The sequence below is a fragment of the Crotalus tigris genome, unplaced genomic scaffold (genome assembly GCF_016545835.1).
Source record: "Crotalus tigris isolate CLP2741 ecotype Arizona unplaced genomic scaffold, ASM1654583v1 scf7180000017585.4430047, whole genome shotgun sequence".
Classification (NCBI taxonomy): domain Eukaryota; kingdom Metazoa; phylum Chordata; class Lepidosauria; order Squamata; family Viperidae; genus Crotalus; species Crotalus tigris.
The window spans coordinates 286416-306920 of NW_024096493.1; the positions used below are offsets into that span (position 1 = coordinate 286416).

At 37.5% G+C, this 20505-nt stretch overlaps 1 protein-coding gene across 6 annotated transcripts in view; it reads left to right on the forward strand.

The window, feature by feature from the left end:
* TLE1 (TLE family member 1, transcriptional corepressor) overlaps positions 1-17562 on the forward strand; it is a 74629-nt gene extending 57067 nt beyond the window's left edge. For all 6 annotated transcript variants that reach the window (XM_039360969.1, XM_039360978.1, XM_039360988.1 and 3 more), the window contains 6 exons: positions 7198-7447; positions 9206-9453; positions 15012-15159; positions 15767-15917; positions 16650-16726; positions 16999-17562. In XM_039360969.1, coding sequence (XP_039216903.1) covers positions 7198-7447; positions 9206-9453; positions 15012-15159; positions 15767-15917; positions 16650-16726; positions 16999-17106 — 982 coding nt within the window. In that variant the 3' untranslated portion in view covers positions 17107-17562. The remainder of the gene's footprint in view (positions 1-7197; positions 7448-9205; positions 9454-15011; positions 15160-15766; positions 15918-16649; positions 16727-16998) is intronic.
* Positions 17563-20505: the final 2943 nt, after the last annotated feature.

Genomic DNA, 20505 nt, shown 5'->3' on the forward strand with positions numbered 1-20505 from the left:
TAAATTCTGCCTGAAATAGTTTAAATCTCTCAAAAATGAACAAATGAATGAATGAATACTAGACTAACACAAGGGTTGGCCTAAATGTTAGCTACCCTTAAGAACAAGTTGTGGCAGGGCCATATCATCTTGAGTAGCCTTCTTTATCTATGCCAGTGTTTCTCAACCTTGACAATTTTAAGGCATGTGGACTTCAACTCTCAGAATTCCACAGCCAGCAATGCTGGCTGTGGAATTCTGGGAGTTGAAGTCCACATGCCTTAAAATTGTCAAGGTTGAGAAACACTGATCTATGCTGTGCCTGTCTCTGTAACCGATTGTGCTAGCCTGGTTTTGCTGCTTCTCTAATTAATATAAAGTAATACTAGCATGCGTAATCCTAACATAACTGAGTCCTACCTCTAGAGAAGATAATTATGTAGGGGAGTCCCAGTTTGCAAAGTTCCGATGTCTCTGGTCTGGGGAAGAGCAGTCTCCTTGGCAAAATTGCAGGCACCTGTGCTACCTTCCTTGTGTCCCATTTGAGCCTTTTCCCCAGCTGCAGGACAGCAGAGTTGCCAATAAAGCTGCAACTTTGACCACTGGTGTGGGAGAGAACAGGGGAATTGTGAGCTTTAGAGTTCTCCAGCCACCAGGAAACAGAGTACACAGCCAAATGAAAGAAGGGGTTTTTCCTTCAGAAGGGGAGTGGATGGTCCACAGAAAAAGTATAAAGGCACAGTAAGAGAAAGAACACCTTGGAAAGGTGCAAGAGCTCTATATGGTGACCATTAAAAACCAACAATAAAGAAGAAAGGAAAGTAGAAGAAATCCCAGAGAATTAAGACAGAACTAGCTCTGTAAGAAGAAAACAGAAAGTTATATAATAGGTAGAGCACAAAGCAAACATTCTTATAGTAATAGAATAAAGGACAGAGGTAATAGGAAGTGTATGTTTGCATATATTTTATGCATGATTTTTATAAAACACTCTTGCAAAATAAAAGTTTCTTCATTCTTTCCTTATAGGGAGATATAATGGAAACCCCCTAATGTAGGATCCAGTGCCTTTGTGTTTCTCCTAGGTCTGAGTCAATCTAATGACTGAATGTGGTTTAAAAAGAACTCCTGACAATATCACCACACACAAAGAAAAGGGAACTCAGAAGCAGCTGTCCCAGTCAGTATAATTCTTCTGTTCCTTGCCCAGAAGAGCTCAAGTTTTTCCTGTAAAAGTCAACAGGGAAGGAACTCTTTGCTTGAGTCTCAGTCTCTCTCTCTCTCTCTCTCTCTCTCTCCCTCCCCCCCTCCCCCCCAGGAATCTCTCTCAACACCCTTGGATCTGTAGCCTAGACCAGAGGTCACCAACCTTTGTCAATTGGCGGACCGGAGGAAAAGGGAGGGGGAAGCATTTTACATGTGTGTGTGCATGCACACGGGTCAGGGCTAGCACCCGAGTGATACTAACCATTCTTGCCTGGCGCAGTGCCTTGTTTCTGTGCCCTGCAGCATGGCGGCGGCCATTTTTGCACCTTGCAGCACGGCAGCGGCTTGTTTTTGCACCCCACGGTGTGGCAGCGGCCCGTTTTTGCACCCCATGGTATTGCATTCTGTTTTTGCACCCCGCAGCTATGGCACTAGCACAAGTGAGGGAATGTGCTCATGCACGCATATTGGCCAGCCTGTCTCACAGCCCAGTGGCCAGTAGGCCACGGGCCATGGTCCACAGGTTGGGGCCCCCTGGCCTAAACTCTGGGATATAATTTCAGGGCTACTTTGCTAAATTCTTGTTCTTGGTGATCTGAGCTTTAGGAAAAATGAGGGATTATTTATTTATTTTTTAAAAACTTCCTGTGAAACCCTATAAAATGTTCAACAAAAGTTAGGCAAGATCAATATTCTCTAAAGAACCTTATCCTCCTTATCTTTTAAAACCCCTTTTGAAAAAAATAAATAAACAAACAACTATGGGTATTTATATGCCTTTCCTTTATAGCAGCGGTTCTCAACCTATGGGTCGCGACCCCATTTGGGGTCGATCGACCATTTTTCGGGGATCGCCAAAGGCGGCGATCCGCCATTTTCTCCCCTCCGGGGGCGGCGCTGTGCATGCGTGCCACGCATGGGGGCGGCGGTGCACCTCCGGGGGGCGGCGCTGCGCATGCGTGCCGCGCATGAGGCGGCAGCGCACATGCACATAACGTTTGTGTGACACAAACGTTGAGAACCGCTGCTTTATAGCCTATGGATGATTTCTTTCCCAAATCAAATCACAAAGTGTCTTGAATCAAAATCACTTTGTCCCTGAATCTTAGACCACCAAATCATACCAAACTAATCTGCAAAGGCCTGTTATTTATATCTTGTTAGTTATTTGATTCAGTGTGGTTTTAGTATCCCTGGAGATCCCCAGACATCTAAGAACTGAAGTCCTGTTTTCTAGGATCCTTTCTGAGATTTGATCTCGGCTTACATTGTAAATGTGGAATATATGCATCCTATCAGTTCTCAATTACCTACAATAAACATGCACACCCAAATCATTATAACATAATTCTGTTTCATTTTCTTCCCCAATTGCATGTCTCTCTCATCAGAAGGCAAGTTTCTATAGTATATACCAGGGGTGTCAAACTGGTGGCCCGTGGGCCGGTTTCATCATACCGGAGCCTCACCCACCCCATTGCCGGCAATGGCAAAAAAGCTCCGATACGTCGCGCAACGTCATGTGACATCGCAAGTTTGACATGTCTGCTATATACTACGTATTAAGTACATATTCTGGATTCTGATGGCATTTTTATTTTTTTGTTTTTTTATTTAAAATCCTAATGCTCAGACCTTGGATGGGGGATTTCTTTTTTTCTTTGACAGTGTGGTTGCAAAATATTCAGGTAAATTGAAAAGTAAAACCTTCATGAATCGGGAGCTGAGAACTTTATAGGGTCATAAAAGCCCCAGTTCTCCTGGCTATTATTCTCCAGTCTTGTTTCTTTGATTGAACTAAAACAAAATACTATCTGATTCCTTTCTTTCTGTCTCCTACAAATATATATACCCACTGTATATTCTTTCTGCCTTAAAAAAAGCTGCTTCTTTCTTAGCCTTTGTGTACTATATAAATAGACAAGATAAACTTTGAAAATCCTGGGTGCTGAGTTGATCTCCTTTCATTATTTGCTTTTGAAACCAAATTGACGCTATGCCTGATCACCCCAAGGCAGCAGGATGTCTTCAGTTACCCATAGCAACTTTCTGATGGTATAGTCGTATCTGTGATAGATAAGTCTATTGAAAATTTCTGGTGTAGGAGTTCAGATAATGCCCTGTCTACTGCAAATTTATATTGACAGCAGGAGAGCTTTCAGCTTGAGTTTGAAAACTAGTTCCTTTCAGGCACACAAATCAGGATGTCACATTGAATTTATTTGGCAAATGAAATGCAGGATCCCTTACTATGTCTCTTCTTGACTGAAGGAGCTTTGCCACTTTCTTTCGTAGTTCAAGAAGTCAATAGGGTGGAGTGTGTGTGTATGGGTGTGAATTTGTGTTTGACAAGGTTCTAAGAGAAACTAAGGCACATGACTGTTGCTGCTATTATACTCCTACTCCTCCCCCCCCCCCATTTGTGGGCTTCAAGATGCTATTTAATTTCAACTATAATTTTTTCATTTATTTTTACTTATTTATTACATTTATATGTTCTTGTATGAATTTCATTGGATGAAGGAAGTGGCATGTGGTAGTGGTGATATTTTAGGATGAAGGATAGTGTTTCAGACTAAACATAATATCTTTAATATATTTTTAGGTTCTTGGATTGAGAATATACTTTATGGCTCTTTGCTCCATTTTTGTCCATTCCTTGCTCATGCCACATTTTGATATTTCAGTTAAGATTGATTAAACACTTTTCATCTGCATGAAGAAGTTGGTTTAATTTATGTTTATAAACTAGAATGTGCAATCAGGGTCATAGCCTGGTTCCTAAGCAAGTAAAAGACAACAATTTCCCAGTTGTTTTAATGATACATTTTGATTATATTAGTCCTGGAAAATTGCATTATAGTCATGTGCTAAGATTATGAATAATATCCACATCTTGGTAAGATCATGAATAATGTTCAGCTCTTATGTCTGAAAAGGGCCAATGTTTGATCAACCAATTAAAAATCTGCAAAATCTTTAGACATATGTCTGGAAGGAAATTTATTTTTATTTATATGTTGAATAGCTATATGGTTCTGTTAGTTATGATTTTCAAATTCAACAGAGACACTAAAAGCTAGTGGTAAATGGACTTCCGGTTTTGCGTTGCGGTGAGACGGATGCAGGAAGGCAGGGCTCCGCCTTCTGTGCCCGATTTCACCCTGCTGAGGGCCCTGAAAGGATCTAAAATCACTCCGAAGAGGTGATGAAGAAGGAGGCGTGCCTCGTTGATCATGGAGAGATGGTGGTCTTTCCATTTGATCTGAGGAAAACCCTCCAAACTGTCAGGGGTAAGGCTGGCTACATTCCTGTGACCAGCCATTAGCTGCTGACAACTGAAGAAGAAAAGCATTAATTAGCATTGTAAACAGCATGTTTAGAACTGGGTGAGAATATTGATCCTTTCTTTACTATTTTACAACTGAATTTCCTGGGAAAGGCTCCCAAGAAGGTAAAACCTCTGAACGTGAACAGAAACAGTGTTTTAATTTCTTTTATGGGGGACAGAAATACATAATACTGAAGTGGAAGTTACATAAAGCTACAGTTTTGATAAATTTGAGAACTGAGATAATTGTTAAGATTTTCTCTTTGAAAAAAAATTGAGGTGAAATATAAGAAATCAATCCTTTGTCTTAAGGGTGAAAAATGGATTTTGAATGACATCTAGCAGTAGATTTGAGTATAGAACTACAACTAGTTCCTGGCTGCTTGGTGACTCCCAGCTTAATGGAGAACAGCTGGCAATAAAGGAAAATATTTTGGCATATTTATCACCCTGACCTTCGTGGACTATAAGCACCTACTGAGCTTGGACTTTTAATCTGAAGAACTATTGAGAGAAGAAGAAAAATTTGACTTTTGACTACATCTGGCTGGGAGAGACTTTTGAGCTGCTTTCAGGGTGGTTGAACATTTTGAACACTTTGAACATTGTGGATTACAACCTTGCCTGATAGACAATTTTTGGACACCTGAGACAAAGGATCACTACAAAATATTGCTTTTAGGACTGTACCCATATTCTGGAACCTATTGAATTATAAAGGCTACACATAAAAACCAGAAAACTAGATGAAACTTTGTTCTACTCTTATTAAGATTACTGATACTAGAGGATCTCCAGGGATGATGCCTCAAGAAAAAATAAACACCTTTCAGAAGGAAATATACTCTATGCTATAACTAATTCACCAAACAATTGTCGCACACAAAGAGGACACCAAAAGAAACCATAAAGAGACTAAAAATAATTTAGATAATGTAAATGAGCAAATCTCCAAATTAAATCTACAACTAGAAAATTCCCAGACAATGACTACAAAGTATGAACAAATAAACCAGAAGTCAGAAGATGCAGCAGAGGAAATGGACTTAGAAATGGAAGAGATAAAAGAACGGAAATATAAACTATCATATACATATAAAATACTGCAAGACTTAGCCATAACAATGAAAATGGAAATGATGCTTTACCCTTAGGTCTGCAAAATATACCTGATGATAAGGAAGAAGATTTTTTAAAAATGGAATATAGAGCTGTCAGGGGAAATGTCACAACTTGGGAGACAAAAAATGAAAAGAGAAATTGAGGGAGAAGGTAAGTGGGAGTTGCTTAAGGAATATAAATGGGTGGGATGCTCCCCCCAGAAATACCCTATCTAAATTGTCTTCCTCATGCCAAGCAACTTTTGCAAAAATAGAAAGAAAATTCCTGGGCGATTTAATTGTCCTGGTTTGGAAATCTACTTGGCAAAGAAAGAAAGAGAGAGTTAGATTCAAAAAAACATAAGATTTGACCTATTAGAGGGGGCATTATATATTTAAATATTTGTTTGAATGTGATTAAAAGAATGGATGACTCTTAGATATAATTAGACTTTTATAATGAAAGATATGATTTAGAATTAAAATAGCATTCTTTTTTCTTTTTTTTTTTGATATGGGAAGTGTGAACATAAGAGAATGGCTGGTATGAATAAAACTTTTAGCTATATAAATGTAATTAATATTGAGAAAATCATAACTGACAAAGATATTTCAAATATTGATGGGAAATCAAACCTTAACAAGAGCGTGAAAAACAGGGTATTGATTTATGAATTGATATTATTGTTATTTGTATAATATTAGTAAAATATGATGAGGATGTTTATATCTAACTTTGTATACATCAATAGTAGCAAGAATTGTAACTGTAATGAGGGGGAAATGGAAAAAATATGGGGAAGAAAGGAGGATCAGGGAAAAAATACTGGATTGTGCAGTACTGAACAGATGTATATTGAAGAAACTATAATATGGATGGGGACAGGAAAAGAGGCTTTTGTTCCTCATTTTTTTTTTTCACTTTGGTGCATATCTGACATGCTTAGGGCTTCTGACTGAATAACAGAATCGATTTCATCATGATCTTGGACTTGAGATATGCCAGAAAGGATAGTCAGGGATAAGGAATGAGCAGGGGAATTCACCTGAGATAACTGCAGCTACTCCCAAGTAGTGTCACTGTGAAAAATAACTGTGTTATCTCTTCTGCGCTATTGGTTGCCTTTGTTCAGATGGAAACAGCTATAAGTAATCCTTGACTTAAAACTACAATTGAGACCAGAACTTCTGTCACTAAGTGATGTGGTCATTAAGTGAGTCACACGCAATGAACTTTTTTGCGGTAGTTGTTGACTGTGTCAGAAGCCCTCTGGGAAGGTTGTAAATGGCAATCACATGAGCCCCCAGAATGTTACAACTATGAGAAATGCATACCAGTTGCAAAGTGCCTGATTTTTGATCACATGACCCCCAGGGACACTGCAATGAGTGCAAATGTGAGGACTGACTGTAATTCACTTTTCAGTGCCATCATAATTTTGAACGGTTAAGTCATAAGTTGAGGAGTACCTGTACTCCACAGCATGTTGCAGATAGACTTATACTCACAGTCTGAAATGTGTCAGTGATTTGACCATTGTTTTTCTTCCCCTATTGCCTGCCCCTTCTCTTCCCTACCAGAGCATATTCGTTTCATGTTACTGCAGATGGCCAAATGCAGCCAGTTCCTTTCCCTCCAGATGCTCTCATTGGACCGGGAATACCTCGCCACGCTCGCCAGATCAATACTTTGAACCATGGGGAAGTGGTGTGTGCTGTTACCATAAGCAATCCAACAAGACATGTGTATACTGGTGGAAAAGGGTGTGTCAAAGTCTGGGATATCAGTCAACCTGGCAATAAGAGTCCTGTTTCTCAACTGGACTGTCTGGTAAGAAATTCCGAATAAGATGGTTTCATTGAAGTCCAGTACTAAAATCTCAGCTCAGATGAATTTAGTTTAGTCTATTTCTGGATCTATCACTCCTCTATATATATATATAAAAAGTAAATGAAAAAACTCAGCAACAAATGAACACAATTTAAGAGCAAGAAGCATCTAGTCCAGGGGTCTTCAAACTTGGCCCTTTTATGACTTGTGGACTTCAGTCCACAAGTCATAAAAGGGCCAAGTCTGAAGACCCCTGATCTAGTCAGAAGAAAAGATTCTTCCAATTTTATTGCGCAATAAATGAGATACATCAGGCAAGTTTCTTGAGAGTACTGAATTTCAGAAGCAGTTAAAAAAATGTTGATCTGCATCAATGGACAAAAGAAAGAGCTGCCTTTTTACTCTCATTCCTTACAAACAATTCTGTTCCTATCTCTTTTGTGTTTTGCAAAACCTGTCAGGCATTTCTAAAGCCTTCCGTTTTCCTCTGAAGTAAAGGAGCAAAAGTATAATTACTAAACATAAAGTATTACAATAGGCAATGTGGGCTTTAAATTTAGTTCTCTGAATAAATGTAAAGATTGTACTTTAGATTTTTTTTTAAAATCATATTTAACTGTAATTAGCTTGAATTGTCATTTTTTTAGTTTACTACATATTGAGACATCTGTTTCCAATACCTAATTTGTTATATGTAAATGAGACAAAATTGAAAAATGGGAAAACAAATCCAAGTTTTTATTCTTGTTAGGAATGGTTTATTTTCAATCTAATTATTTGAACTTAATTTTTTGGTAAAACATATGGTTGTTTAAACAATTTATCAATTTTCATAATGAATTAGAAGCATTGCAGTAAATAGTTATTTGGAAGAAGCTTTATAGAGAGTCTTTATGACTGTAATCATGGTCATGTCATAACAGTTATAAATAGGCTCACCTACCCATCAATGGTTTGCTATAGGCCAATTTTGCCAAAAACCAGAAGTAAAACCCAATTTTAGGTAAACTGTTGTAAAACTTGTTCATATAATTATGCAAATGGCTGTAAATGGTTGCTGTGCACCTGATCGTTGGAGGGGGGGGTGGACATTGGAAATTTGGGACCAGGTCATAACTATCTCCATGGAGATCTGTCATAACTTTGAATGTTTGCTAAGTGACCAGTCATTAGCCGAGGACTGCATGCTATTTTTTTTCCAAATTAAACAGTCTTTAGAATTGTGTAATAGGGATATAACTAGGTACTGTTTAAAAGTATGAGAGCCTTATAAAAATAATAATTTTGATGAAATGTAGTTAGAAGCAAGTTATAAATAATTTGTCCCACTGTATCTTTACTTCCACCATATTATAGGATATCAATAATGACAAAAACACACATTTTTCAGTTGCAGTACTTCAAGTGACTTAACTTAAAATCCAGTGCATCTGCCCCAGAGAAGAACAATCTTATTGCCGCTTCTAAGAAAATGGAATTGTTTATAGCACCGTATTTCCTAGCTGCTACACAAGTTTTGCTATTCTAATGTGTGTTTTAAAAGGGAATATGTTGACAATTGTTTTAGTTTATGGATTGGAATCTATAATAACCCCTTACTTTTCCCCTCTCTTTTTTAGTTTTGGATTATTAAACCGTAGAAGAGAGCCCCTATAACCTCTTAACAAACACCATCTTTCTTGAAGTGGTTTTCAATAAGAAAAGTGTCATAGCCCATTAGTGCAGTATATATTTTTGAGGCCATGTGTTTTTCTCCAGAATAGAGATAACTACATTCGGTCTTGTAAGCTACTCCCCGATGGATGCACCCTGATCGTTGGTGGGGAAGCCAGCACGTTATCCATTTGGGACCTGGCAGCGCCCACCCCACGTATAAAAGCAGAGTTGACATCCTCAGCTCCTGCCTGCTATGCTCTAGCAATCAGCCCTGATTCCAAGGTGTGCTTCTCTTGCTGTAGCGATGGGAACATTGCAGTCTGGGACCTGCACAATCAGACCCTGGTCAGGTTAGTTGCTGTACTTTTATCCATTTCAAACTACTCTGAAAGCTACTTTTATGTAGATGTGCTCCATCTTCCACTGATTTTTCAGAATGTAAAGTTTGAGTACATCAAAAATTGAGTCTGCCTCTTTTTTAAACCTGTCTTTTCAGGATTATATGTGTGTTTCAGTTTCACAAGAAAATCTACAGCATCCAATTGTCTGCATGTTTTAATACGAGTGGGATAGGATACGAGTGGGAAGCTGTATTTTTGTTGATAATGTCTTCTGAAATCTCAAAAGCCAATGAGATGATTGCAAAAAATTTTCCCCCAACAATCAGGAACTTGGGTGATATTTTCTAATGCTATCAAAATAATTATAAGCAGTATGAAAACGGAGTTGTATGATTGACATGATTTTGTTTGAAACTGACACATCTGATTGTTGTAACTTCAAATTGTACTGTAAAGCCAGAAATACAATGTCCTATTCCTTCCTCTGTTTTTTTTTTCAAAAACAAAAAATAATAGTTGGAACCTTTGAGAAGGTAAATCATTAGCTACTTGTATACAGTTTATTTACAGCCTTAGTTATCTTACACAGAATGGAAACTAATACCAATTCTCAATTTCTGCACTTGCTTTGAGCAAAGATTAATTTTTTGGTGATTGTTCTACTTGTCTGACCAAGGCAGGAAATGGGTTTTATTTTAGAGAATGTTTATTTGTCACCATTTGTAAATAAGTGACATTCCTGTCTTAAAAAAAGAAAGCAGGCTGTTAGCCATCTTGTTCTCCAGAAGCACCGCAGGTGTGCTCTGCAAACACCTGAAAATGCTGAGTGCTAAGAATATTAATAGCTTATTTTCAGGTTACCTAGCTATCTTCGATTGCGCAAGGCATACCTTGTATCAAGGAAAAGTACAGGTAGTCCTTGACTTATGACCCTTTGTTTAACAACAGTTCACAGTTATGATGGCCTCAAGAAAACGTACAATAGTCACACCAACATGATCACAATTAGGGCTTTTGGCAACTAGCCCACATTTGCAACATTTGTGGTCATGTGATCAAGATTTGTGGTCTTCACATCTGGCTTCTGACAAGCAAAGTCAGTTGGGGAAGCCGGATTTGCTTAATGACCGTATCATTTACTGTTGTGATTTGCTTAACTGTCACGCTAAAAATGCCCATAAATTGGGCCTGGACTCGCTTAACAACTGAATCCCTTAGCGACCAAAATTCTAATCCCCATTGTGGTTGTAAGTCGAGGAGTACCTGTATAAAATACAACAAAAATCTATTGGTATGTAAGTACAAATAATCATTGACTGAAGGATTTCCCATTCAATTAGCCTCCACCAGGGATAGCTGATAACATTAAGAGTGAAATGATGGCAAACTTGTTACATAATTAACCTCTTTTATAATGTGCCTGATCAAGAGTGGATCCTCTGTTGACATTCTTCATCCATTTTTCCATCATACTTTAATAGCTTTTCATTCTCTAGTGGGCTCTTTTAATTTGAGTTTCTACTCCACCTGACCTCTTAATTCCTCAATCATCATTCTTAATTCAGATACGTGTGGGCTTTCTGCTTATTTTGAGCTACTACTGATGCTGGCTTCAGGCCATTCCGTAGCTTTGTTTGTTGACATAGGCTATTCCTGATGACATATTCTTAAGAACAATAAGTAACCCATTTGATTGATTCATCTATATTTTTATATTAGTGTCAACAAAAATTGAAACTAAATTGAAACCACAAGAGCTTGGGTCTCTTGTATCAGCTGTCAACTCTTTATCACATCTTCTACCTCTTGTTACCAACCTCTGCCAGAAAGAGGGGGAGGGTCTAGTTTTTCCTGATTGGTCTCCTTTTTCTCTTTAGTGGCTGCTGAAATAATAATGGCAGATGCTATATTTTCCATTTGTAACCTTAGTGACTGAGGCCATCAGAAAATTGCTAACCTGAATTATCCCTAATTTCCTCACCACTATCTGGGGATGACAGCTCTCCATATCTTATGCCCAAGTCTCATGCTTCAATTTTGTGACCATGTATCTCCAATAACATATCCACCATTCATCGCCTTTTGGCCTGATCTTCTGTCAACAACTTCTCATAACATTTAACACTACTCATTCTCTCATATGCTTTTCTCCCCACCTACTCACCCCATTCCTATAAATCCTCCCTGAAAATTAGGCTGGATGCGTAATTCAACCCTAACCCACTTGCTAGCTAAAACAGTTTCTATCCAAGGTGATTAAAAACTATAGAAAAACTTTATTTTACCTACACTGTATTCTGGCACCACTCTCATTGTTTTGCCTGCCCTATTTAATGAAGTTTATTGAAAATTTAAAATTATACCTTTAGACCAGACATGTCAAACTCGTGATGTCACGCAACGCATTGTGACTTTTTCCCCATTGCCGGCAATGGGGTGAGCGCAGTTTCGGCATGACGCATCCGGCCTGTGGACCAGCAGTTTGACATGCCTGCTTTAGACTGTCAGAACTCTCTGTTGCCTTAGTGTGAAATCAGCAACCTTTTTGTCATGATGCTTTGAATGCTAGTTGGATAGTATCTAATCCTGGCATTAACTACTGTGTATTGTAGTAGGCCAATCGCCACTCTTCAGTTTATTATATTAAATTTAAGACTATCTTCAAATAATTGGCAACTTAAGGGTAAATGAATGGAACAGCTCTTAAACCATTCACTTACCGAAAGGATAAATAAAAATAAAAATTAGCTCATATAATTTCCTGCTTTTCTTAGCACCTTTGTTGGTTTCTAGTCAGGGGTTTTTCCCTGTTCCCTCTTCTAGGTTATACGGCTTCTTTTTGCAGACAACGTCTAATATTTCCAAGCTTGCAGGGCCGGGTGTGTAATTAGCATAATGCTCACATAAGTAATTTCCTTTCAAGCCTTCAAGATTAAAGAAAGAATGTTTTGGTACACCTTGGTTGGAATGCTTTGGCAAGGTAGCAACTTTTAACAGTTCAAAATAGTTTTGTAATATGAGCGTTTGGTGGACCACAAAACCAACTATTCATATATCACAAAAAACTGGCAATGATGCACAATAAATCTCAGCAAGCACAGCTGACATTTGCACCTGCCTTCATAATGAGAGGCTATTTAAAGCATCAGCATTTGGCCACTTAAGCGTCTCTGGACACTTACAGACCGAATGAGTCATCTTAATTACAAGCAGGACTGTGAACCCTACAGTGATGGGCCAAAAATCAAATTAATTTAAGTTCTGCAGCTTGTGGTGTTTTTTTTTTTTTTAAGAAAATGGACAGCTCTGTATTTAATTTATACTTTTTTTCTGACTATAAAGTAGAAGAACAAAAAGTAAAGATATTGAAAACTTCAATTTCTCTCTTTCTCTCCCTATCCCCGCCCCCGCCTTTGGTTCCTAGATGATATCCATATTCATAAAGTTATTTGATAGTATTGATGCTATCAGCCAATGCTATGCACTTCTACTTTTGCAATGACAAATTTTCAGACACATACAGTATATGATACTTGTGTGCAGGCTAATTTATAAGCTATAGGATCAATAGTTGTCTTAATACATTTAGTTGTTTGACTTGCCTAAGTGCTATTGAAATCAGATTAACATGAAATAGTGTCCAGTTACCAACTCTGACTATAATTTACATGGCACTATGATTTATACAGGAAAAATTTGGCCAGTATTTCAAGTGGAAATTATTATTTGTATCTTCCGTATCTCTTTTTCCCTTCATCTGTAATTACAAATGGATTTGGGCTTTACTTATGCAAGTGCTAATTACACAGTAGATCAGATCCTTTGAAAATGGAGTGTGGTACTGAAAAATAAGATGTGTATATTGGAAAAAAAGACAAAACAGCAATAAGACATTTTTCAAATTCTGTCATGGCTTTCCTTTTTGAATAATTGTTACTTTCCTTCCATAGCCTTGGAACTTTTTTATTACCTTAGAAAAACAATCTGATTTAGCATTGACATCCATAACTTGATTGTTTTATTTTTAAAATGCAACTAAGAACAATATCTGACATGGCCTCAAGGGCTGGATTTAATGTTCCCCCTGCTTGGAATGCCAATTTTTTAGTATATTTTTAACCATGCTCTTAATAAAACGACACAGGTGCTCTCACATTGTGTGTAGGATGAGGGAAGCCAACACTTATACAGTAGTAGCACAAAACATATGAAGCTTTTTCATGTTGGTGTTTACTACAAATAGTTGTTAATTATATGACTAAGCCAATTGAGTGAATGGGTACAAGAGGGATGAACCTAAAAATCACTTTGTCATGAAGTTACCTCAAAACATGACAAAGTACAAGCAATTAATAGTTGGATATGACTCTATTTAAATGATATATATTCTACATGTATGAAGTTTGGGGAAAAAATACTTCTATTTTAATTTATGTGTCCAACAGAAAAATAAAGTTAAATCCCCAGAGAGAGCTTCTTTAGCAAAGGTCTCTGCTCACTGTCATATAACATATTTGAGTTGTGCTTTGGGAATAATTTGGATAATTATTCTGAAATACAAACATAGCATTGCCTTCAGCCTTTTAAAGCAACTGCATCATTTTCAGAATCATAGAGCTGCACCTTTTCTAAATTATTTCTAAAGGGCTATTCAACCCTATTGTTGAACACCAGAGTTCTTGCCAGGTTTTCTGAACATAAATATTGGTTGAACTTGTTGTGATTCATTCAGCCTTACCTGCAATCAATACAAGTTGTAGAAAATGAAAGGAGTACACTGATAACCCCTTTCACTTTTAGAGAGAGAGAGAGCCTCTAGTTAGGGCCTATCAAACTGATTCATAGCTTATCCCAGGATAGTAGTTTTTCTTCAGCTGCTGTTATGACATGGAACTAAAGCTAATTGCTGATGGAAAAAAAGGCAAGCCCTTTAAACATATATACTTGAATAAATTTTTATTACTGAGAACAGGGGTTTCACATATAAAATTTATATTAAAATTATAACTGTTTAAAATGTAAAATGTTGAATAATGATGGCAGGCTTAGGTCAGAGTTTTGCAAGGCTTAGTCAGGCCGTGTTTCTGGATAGCTTCCTTCTTGTGTTTATGTAGCCAAATCTTTTAAGCATTTTAAAAAATGTCCTTGATTCGCAGCTCGACAAAGCCTATAAATAACTGGCTCTCTCTGTGAGCCAATTTGCCTTTTGTATATTGAGTTTAGCTTGGTAATCTGCTCAATTTTATTTCCAGGTGTTGCAGTAGTGAATTACAGCTTTTCAAAGAGTCTTCCACCTTTTACAGATCAATGCACACATATGTTTGGTTCTCGTTACCCAAATTTGCGGTTCATTCCATGTGCTTTGGCACCTGCAAAAAAAAAAAAAAAAAAAAGCTTGCATACAGGGAGCTCATTTCACAGTAGGGAAGGGTGCAGGTTTGCTGCTTCATGCACATTAGCTAATGCAGAGAGGATGATACTCAGGCAGAATCCAAAACTAACAACACAACAGTGTTTACCTTGAGTTCTGGCAGGAAATCATTATTCAATCTGGTTTGTTTTATCAGGCAATTCCAAGGCCACACAGATGGAGCCAGCTGTATTGACATTTCTAATGATGGTACCAAACTCTGGACGGGAGGCCTGGACAACACTGTCAGATCCTGGGACTTGAGAGAAGGAAGGCAGCTCCAGCAGCATGACTTCACATCCCAGGTGTCTTTTATTTTCTTAAAGCATTTCTAAGACAGTGAATAATGCGCATTTCAAATCCTTCATATACTGGGTACATTTAGTAACTCTTGAGAGGAGACCAAACATTTGTCTCAGAAGTACTGCTTAACCGTGTTCACAATTTAATCTTGTTATCTATATAGGTTGTCATAGCCTCAAGCTACTATTAGGGAAGCCATTTATTAGGGGATAAAATCACTTCTAACAAGGATATATTTAGGAACTTATACCACCTGTCTGTAACAATTATTTTGAAAAAAAAAAAAGAGTATTTCCTATAGAATCCTTAAAACTGTAAGTGCCTATACAAATCTTATTTGGCATTTTCATTTAGGCTAGAGAGGAAAACAAAGGAGGATAAAATGCAGCAATGTCTTCATAGGTAACAAGTCTGTCTAGCCCTAGTCCACATATTCTGGAATTAATATATACATATTATAAATGTATATTGGTCCTGATTTCCAGCTCTAAATCATCATTCTATGTTTCAGAATGTATGCAAAACAGTTTCTTTCTCTCTCTCTCTCTCTCTCTCTCTCTCTCTCCTTTTTGCTGGGATTGTAAATAACTCTCTCTTTTTATTTTAAAGATATTTTCCCTTGGCTATTGTCCCACTGGTGAATGGCTGGCTGTGGGAATGGAAAGCAGCAATGTGGAAGTACTGCATGTAAATAAGCCAGACAAATACCAGCTTCATCTGCATGAAAGCTGTGTGCTATCACTCAAGTTTGCATACTGTGGTAAGTTAGAGGAATAATGTCTAACAGCCATCAACATTTGTGTAAATTAGCCTCAGCTGCCCTTAGAAGAAGGCAAGGCCCTTGAATATTTCCATTTCATTTTGCTTTAAGAAGTAGAAAATACATGTAGCTCTCTTCTTGGTGGTTCTTCCAGCAAGGATGTGAGAAGTCTTATAAAAGAATAATATAGTAGATAGGGTCATCATATGGTAATCTTAACCACTTGCAGGAAGTCTACAAATTTGGAGTACTCTTTGACTTGCAATTCCTGCTGGATTAGTACATGGAATCTTTTGCCAATTTTAGCTGGTGTGCCAGTTACAGCCTTACTTGGAATAGACGGCATGACTACAGTGGTTCATGTCCTTATAACCAGCTAAAGTGCCACAAGTACCCAACACAGAGCCACTTTTTTCCCCAGTGACGCGGCTGGCCATCTGGGATGACTTCTTGTAGATTTGTATTTAACGTTGTCCTTTTCAGACCCTCCATGGGTTACTTATGCCAGCAAGCACTTGTCAAAATGAAAAGTTGTATTAAGTTTTGTGGAGTGTTCTTTGACACTTTTTCATACTTTCTGTTCCCCTTGTTCTCTTCTCTCCCTTGTGATGTTTGAGTCACAGGGATGCTCGTATTAAGTAAACCTGGAAACAATTCAGAAGAGAGCTTTTATGAATACAGTGTATGTCTATGTAGTATGTCTAACAGTTCTCATTAATGATCATTTTCTAGGCAAATGGTTTGTAAGTACCGGGAAAGATAATCTCCTAAATGCCTGGAGGACCCCATATGGAGCCAGTATATTCCAGGTAAGAATTATAATTTGCATATAAAATAAATTTAAAAATGGAATTCTTTGAGATAGGGTGTTAGTAGTTCCAGTACCTCTTCTGCTATGCCAGGAGGTTCAAGGAACTGAGCATGGGTTGGCCTTATTTCAACTTTAAAAAATGACATGTTACACTCACATTAGAATTTAAATCCAAAACCTGATACATTGTGCAGATAGGAGCAAGGGAAGGTGTGTGCATAGGTGTGTGTTCATAAGTAGACTCTTATACTTCTCTTTCTTCTCTCCTAGTCCAAAGAGTCATCTTCTGTGCTCAGCTGTGATATCTCCGTTGATGATAAATACATAGTTACTGGGTCTGGAGACAAAAAGGCTACTGTCTATGAAGTTATCTACTGAGAAATTGTGTTGGAAACTTAAAAGAGTTGAACTGGGCCAAAATGATTTTAAACTGTAGATGTAGAAAGACTCTACTTTTTTAAAATGATGAAACGAAGAACTTGGTTCCCACATCTTCCCCATGACGCTCCTCAACATCTAGCGAGAAGGACTTATGTAGCATAGCTTTAATGGATTTTCACAGCAGAGCCTGCTGAAGATTATTGCAGCCTTTGGGGCCCTTCCTTTATGGCATCGTAGAATCATGCTCATTGCTTGACGATGTGGGATGACGTTTCAGCACTTGCGATTCCACCTGCATCCTGTCTTGTGTAGAACAGTGGTATCTTGGATAAACTTGTTTCCTGGTTTTGCCTCTTGGGATATGGGGTTTTGTATGTTTTGTTGAAGATCAAACATTTGTACAAATTGTAAATATATTTGGTTTATTACAGTAAAGGCTTTAGTATCAATAAACAGTCTCCTTTCTTTCCCCCACCCATGCCCCTTAAATAATTTAAAAGAGAAAAAAACACCAATATGGTTTAAAACTTATAAGCTAGGCTAAAACTGGGAACTATTTGCTAAGGTTTTCTACTTTGAGCACCTGTAAAGTTTATTTAGGGATGTTGCATAAGAATTCATAGTTCATGTTGACAACAAACAAAAGTAGTACAGATCTGTTCAGAAATATATGTACATATTTATAAAGTATAGTTAGTACTCCTATTACTGATAGAAAATAGTTGTTCACCATGAGTACAGGGAGTTCTTAACTTAACAACCAAAATTGTGCTCAAAATTTACCTTGCTAAGCAAGACAGTTGTTAAGTGTTTTTTTGCTCCATATTATGATCTTTCTTGCCACAACTGAATCCCTGCAGTTGTTAAGTTGATAACATGCTTGTTAAGTGAATCTGGCTTCCCCACTGACTTTGCTTGTCAAAAAGTCGCAAAAGGTGATCACACAATCCCAGGACACTGCAACTGTCATAAATACATGCTAGTTGCCAAGCATCTGAATTTTGATCATGTGACCCTCAGGGATGCTGCAATGGTGGTAAGTGGGAAAAATGTCAGGTCATTGTAACTTCGAACAGTCACTAAATGAATGGCTGTAAGTTGAGGATTACCTATAGTTGAGACTTTTCCTGCTTTTGAGCTATTTCATTCTTACACAAGGTGTGCTAGTTTGAAAGGATATAAATACAGTTAAGGTTTTAAAAAGAATTTGGGTATAATATTAACTGCAGATATTCTGTGCTTCAGATCTGAAGCTGAAAAGGTGAGCCAGAATACAGAGTTATTATGGCTACCTGGGCAGCTCAAGAAATGACATAGCTCCTCTAAAGGGGTGCTCAGAGATACGGAGTATGGATCTATTCCCAATCTGAATGATCTTTTTGAATCCAAAATGCATCTCTTCCAAAAGTTAATGTGCGTTTTGTACAGCTAGTAACAAGATAAATTTGAGCATATTAGAAGAAAAAGAAAACATTTGGATTCTTATGTTAATTTTGTTTCTTAAATATAACTGTCACAATTTGTGATAAGTAACCAGCTTCTCTGTACTGATTTAAAAGACCTTAAAATTAAATTTAAGAAAGACCTCAGAGCAATGTTGGCTTTAAAAAATTGGACAATGTTTTCCATTTGGGAGCAAATTTTCTTTCTTGCATCCCGTGCCTGAAAAGACATTAGTTTTTTTTTTCCAATTTACATGCTCATTCTGCTGAATCCATTTTATAGCAGCATGAAATGATAATAGTCCTAATATATATTACTTCACATCTGGAATATAAAATATTAAGCATTCTTAATGGCCTAGATGCATTGTCTTTAAAATGAGCACAATATCTACATATCAACAGACTCATATCTGATATGCATCTATATGAAAATGGGTGACTGAGTTTTTCATTTGATATGCCATTTTTGTTGCATGGAGTTCCCACATTTCAGCCACTTTCAAATCCTGCTCTGTATCAGGCTATAAAGAGGTAAATATTCCAAGCTAGTTCTTTTTTTCCTTCTCCCTACAATTTACTGCTCCTGAACTGATGGCCTCTATTTTTCAGTGTGTGCATAGCAGGATACTTAAAACCTTAAAAAGAGTTTATGGTTTTTATTTTTTTTAATGTTGGGAGTATTGGTTCTTCGGATGAACAAATATGAAGATGATATCCACTGACTTAGGCAGCTTAAATCAGCATGTAACTGTTCCGCTTACAGAATTTTTTTTTTTTAGTTGCAGAAATGGAGTTGCAAATTTGCTTGTTTTTGCAGTATTTTTTTCGCTAATGGATTGAGGTCCCTAAATATACTACTAAAAGGTTAGCATAATATGCAACAATGGGGCAAATGTTATAGAATGTTAGTAATGTTGTAGAATACAACCCAATTTGGAAGGCAGAAGAGTGGATGGAGTCACTCGGGATGGGCAGTGTAGAAATGTGATAAATATAAAAATAAGTAAATGAACTTACTGTTTACTTGTTAATAGGGTATAAAATACTGCTTCCTTAATGAAAATAAGTAAATAAATAAATGGAAACAAAACAAAGAAAGGAGATAATGCCCAAATTCCCTCTGAAATTCAAGGTTCTTACCAAAGATTTGTTATGTGATCATCAAAGTGTGGGACAATAAAACTCCAATAAACAGATAGAAGGATAGATACTGAACAGAGGTCCCTGTGCAGACTAGCTTAGTGGTGCGCCCATTCATATCTTCTATCTATAGTTGTCTGGTTCTATCACAATTACTCCTGCTGCTATTGAATACCCACGAGGTTTGCTTTTGTTTTTGAAATCCACGCAACCAACAGCCACTTACTAGCAGTAGAAAGGGCCCCATTGTTTCTGCCACTCCCCGTTTCTGCTATCAGAAAGTAGCAGAACATAGCAGCGGAAGGCTTTATCCCATGTAAACATATACATAATTGCACTGATTTCAGATATCCAATATGTACTTCTGCTGATGCTAGTAGCAATGTCTTCTCACTCACACTCAAACTTCTAATCAACATTCTTTAATTTGGGGAAGTAGACTGACAACTGACATTTCTGGAGCAAAGAAGGCTGATTTGAATGTTCTCCAGTTTAGCTAAGTTTTATCTCTTTAACTTACACGCGCATTGTCATACTTATATACTGTAGTTCTCAGAAGCATTTTTGTACAATGCCACTTGACTTTCCTGAACCAGATTAGTTGGCTCAAGGAGGCAAGTCTTCCTTTCTAATTTTCAGAGTAAACATCAGACTTTTCCTGTTTTTCTCTTCTATATATAGTCCAGGGGTTCTCAACCTTGGCAACTTTAAGACTTGTGGACTTCAGCTTTGCTGGCTGAGGAATTCTGGGAGTTGAAGTCCACAAGTCTTAAAGTTGCCAAGGTTGAGAACCCCTGATTATAGTCCTTTG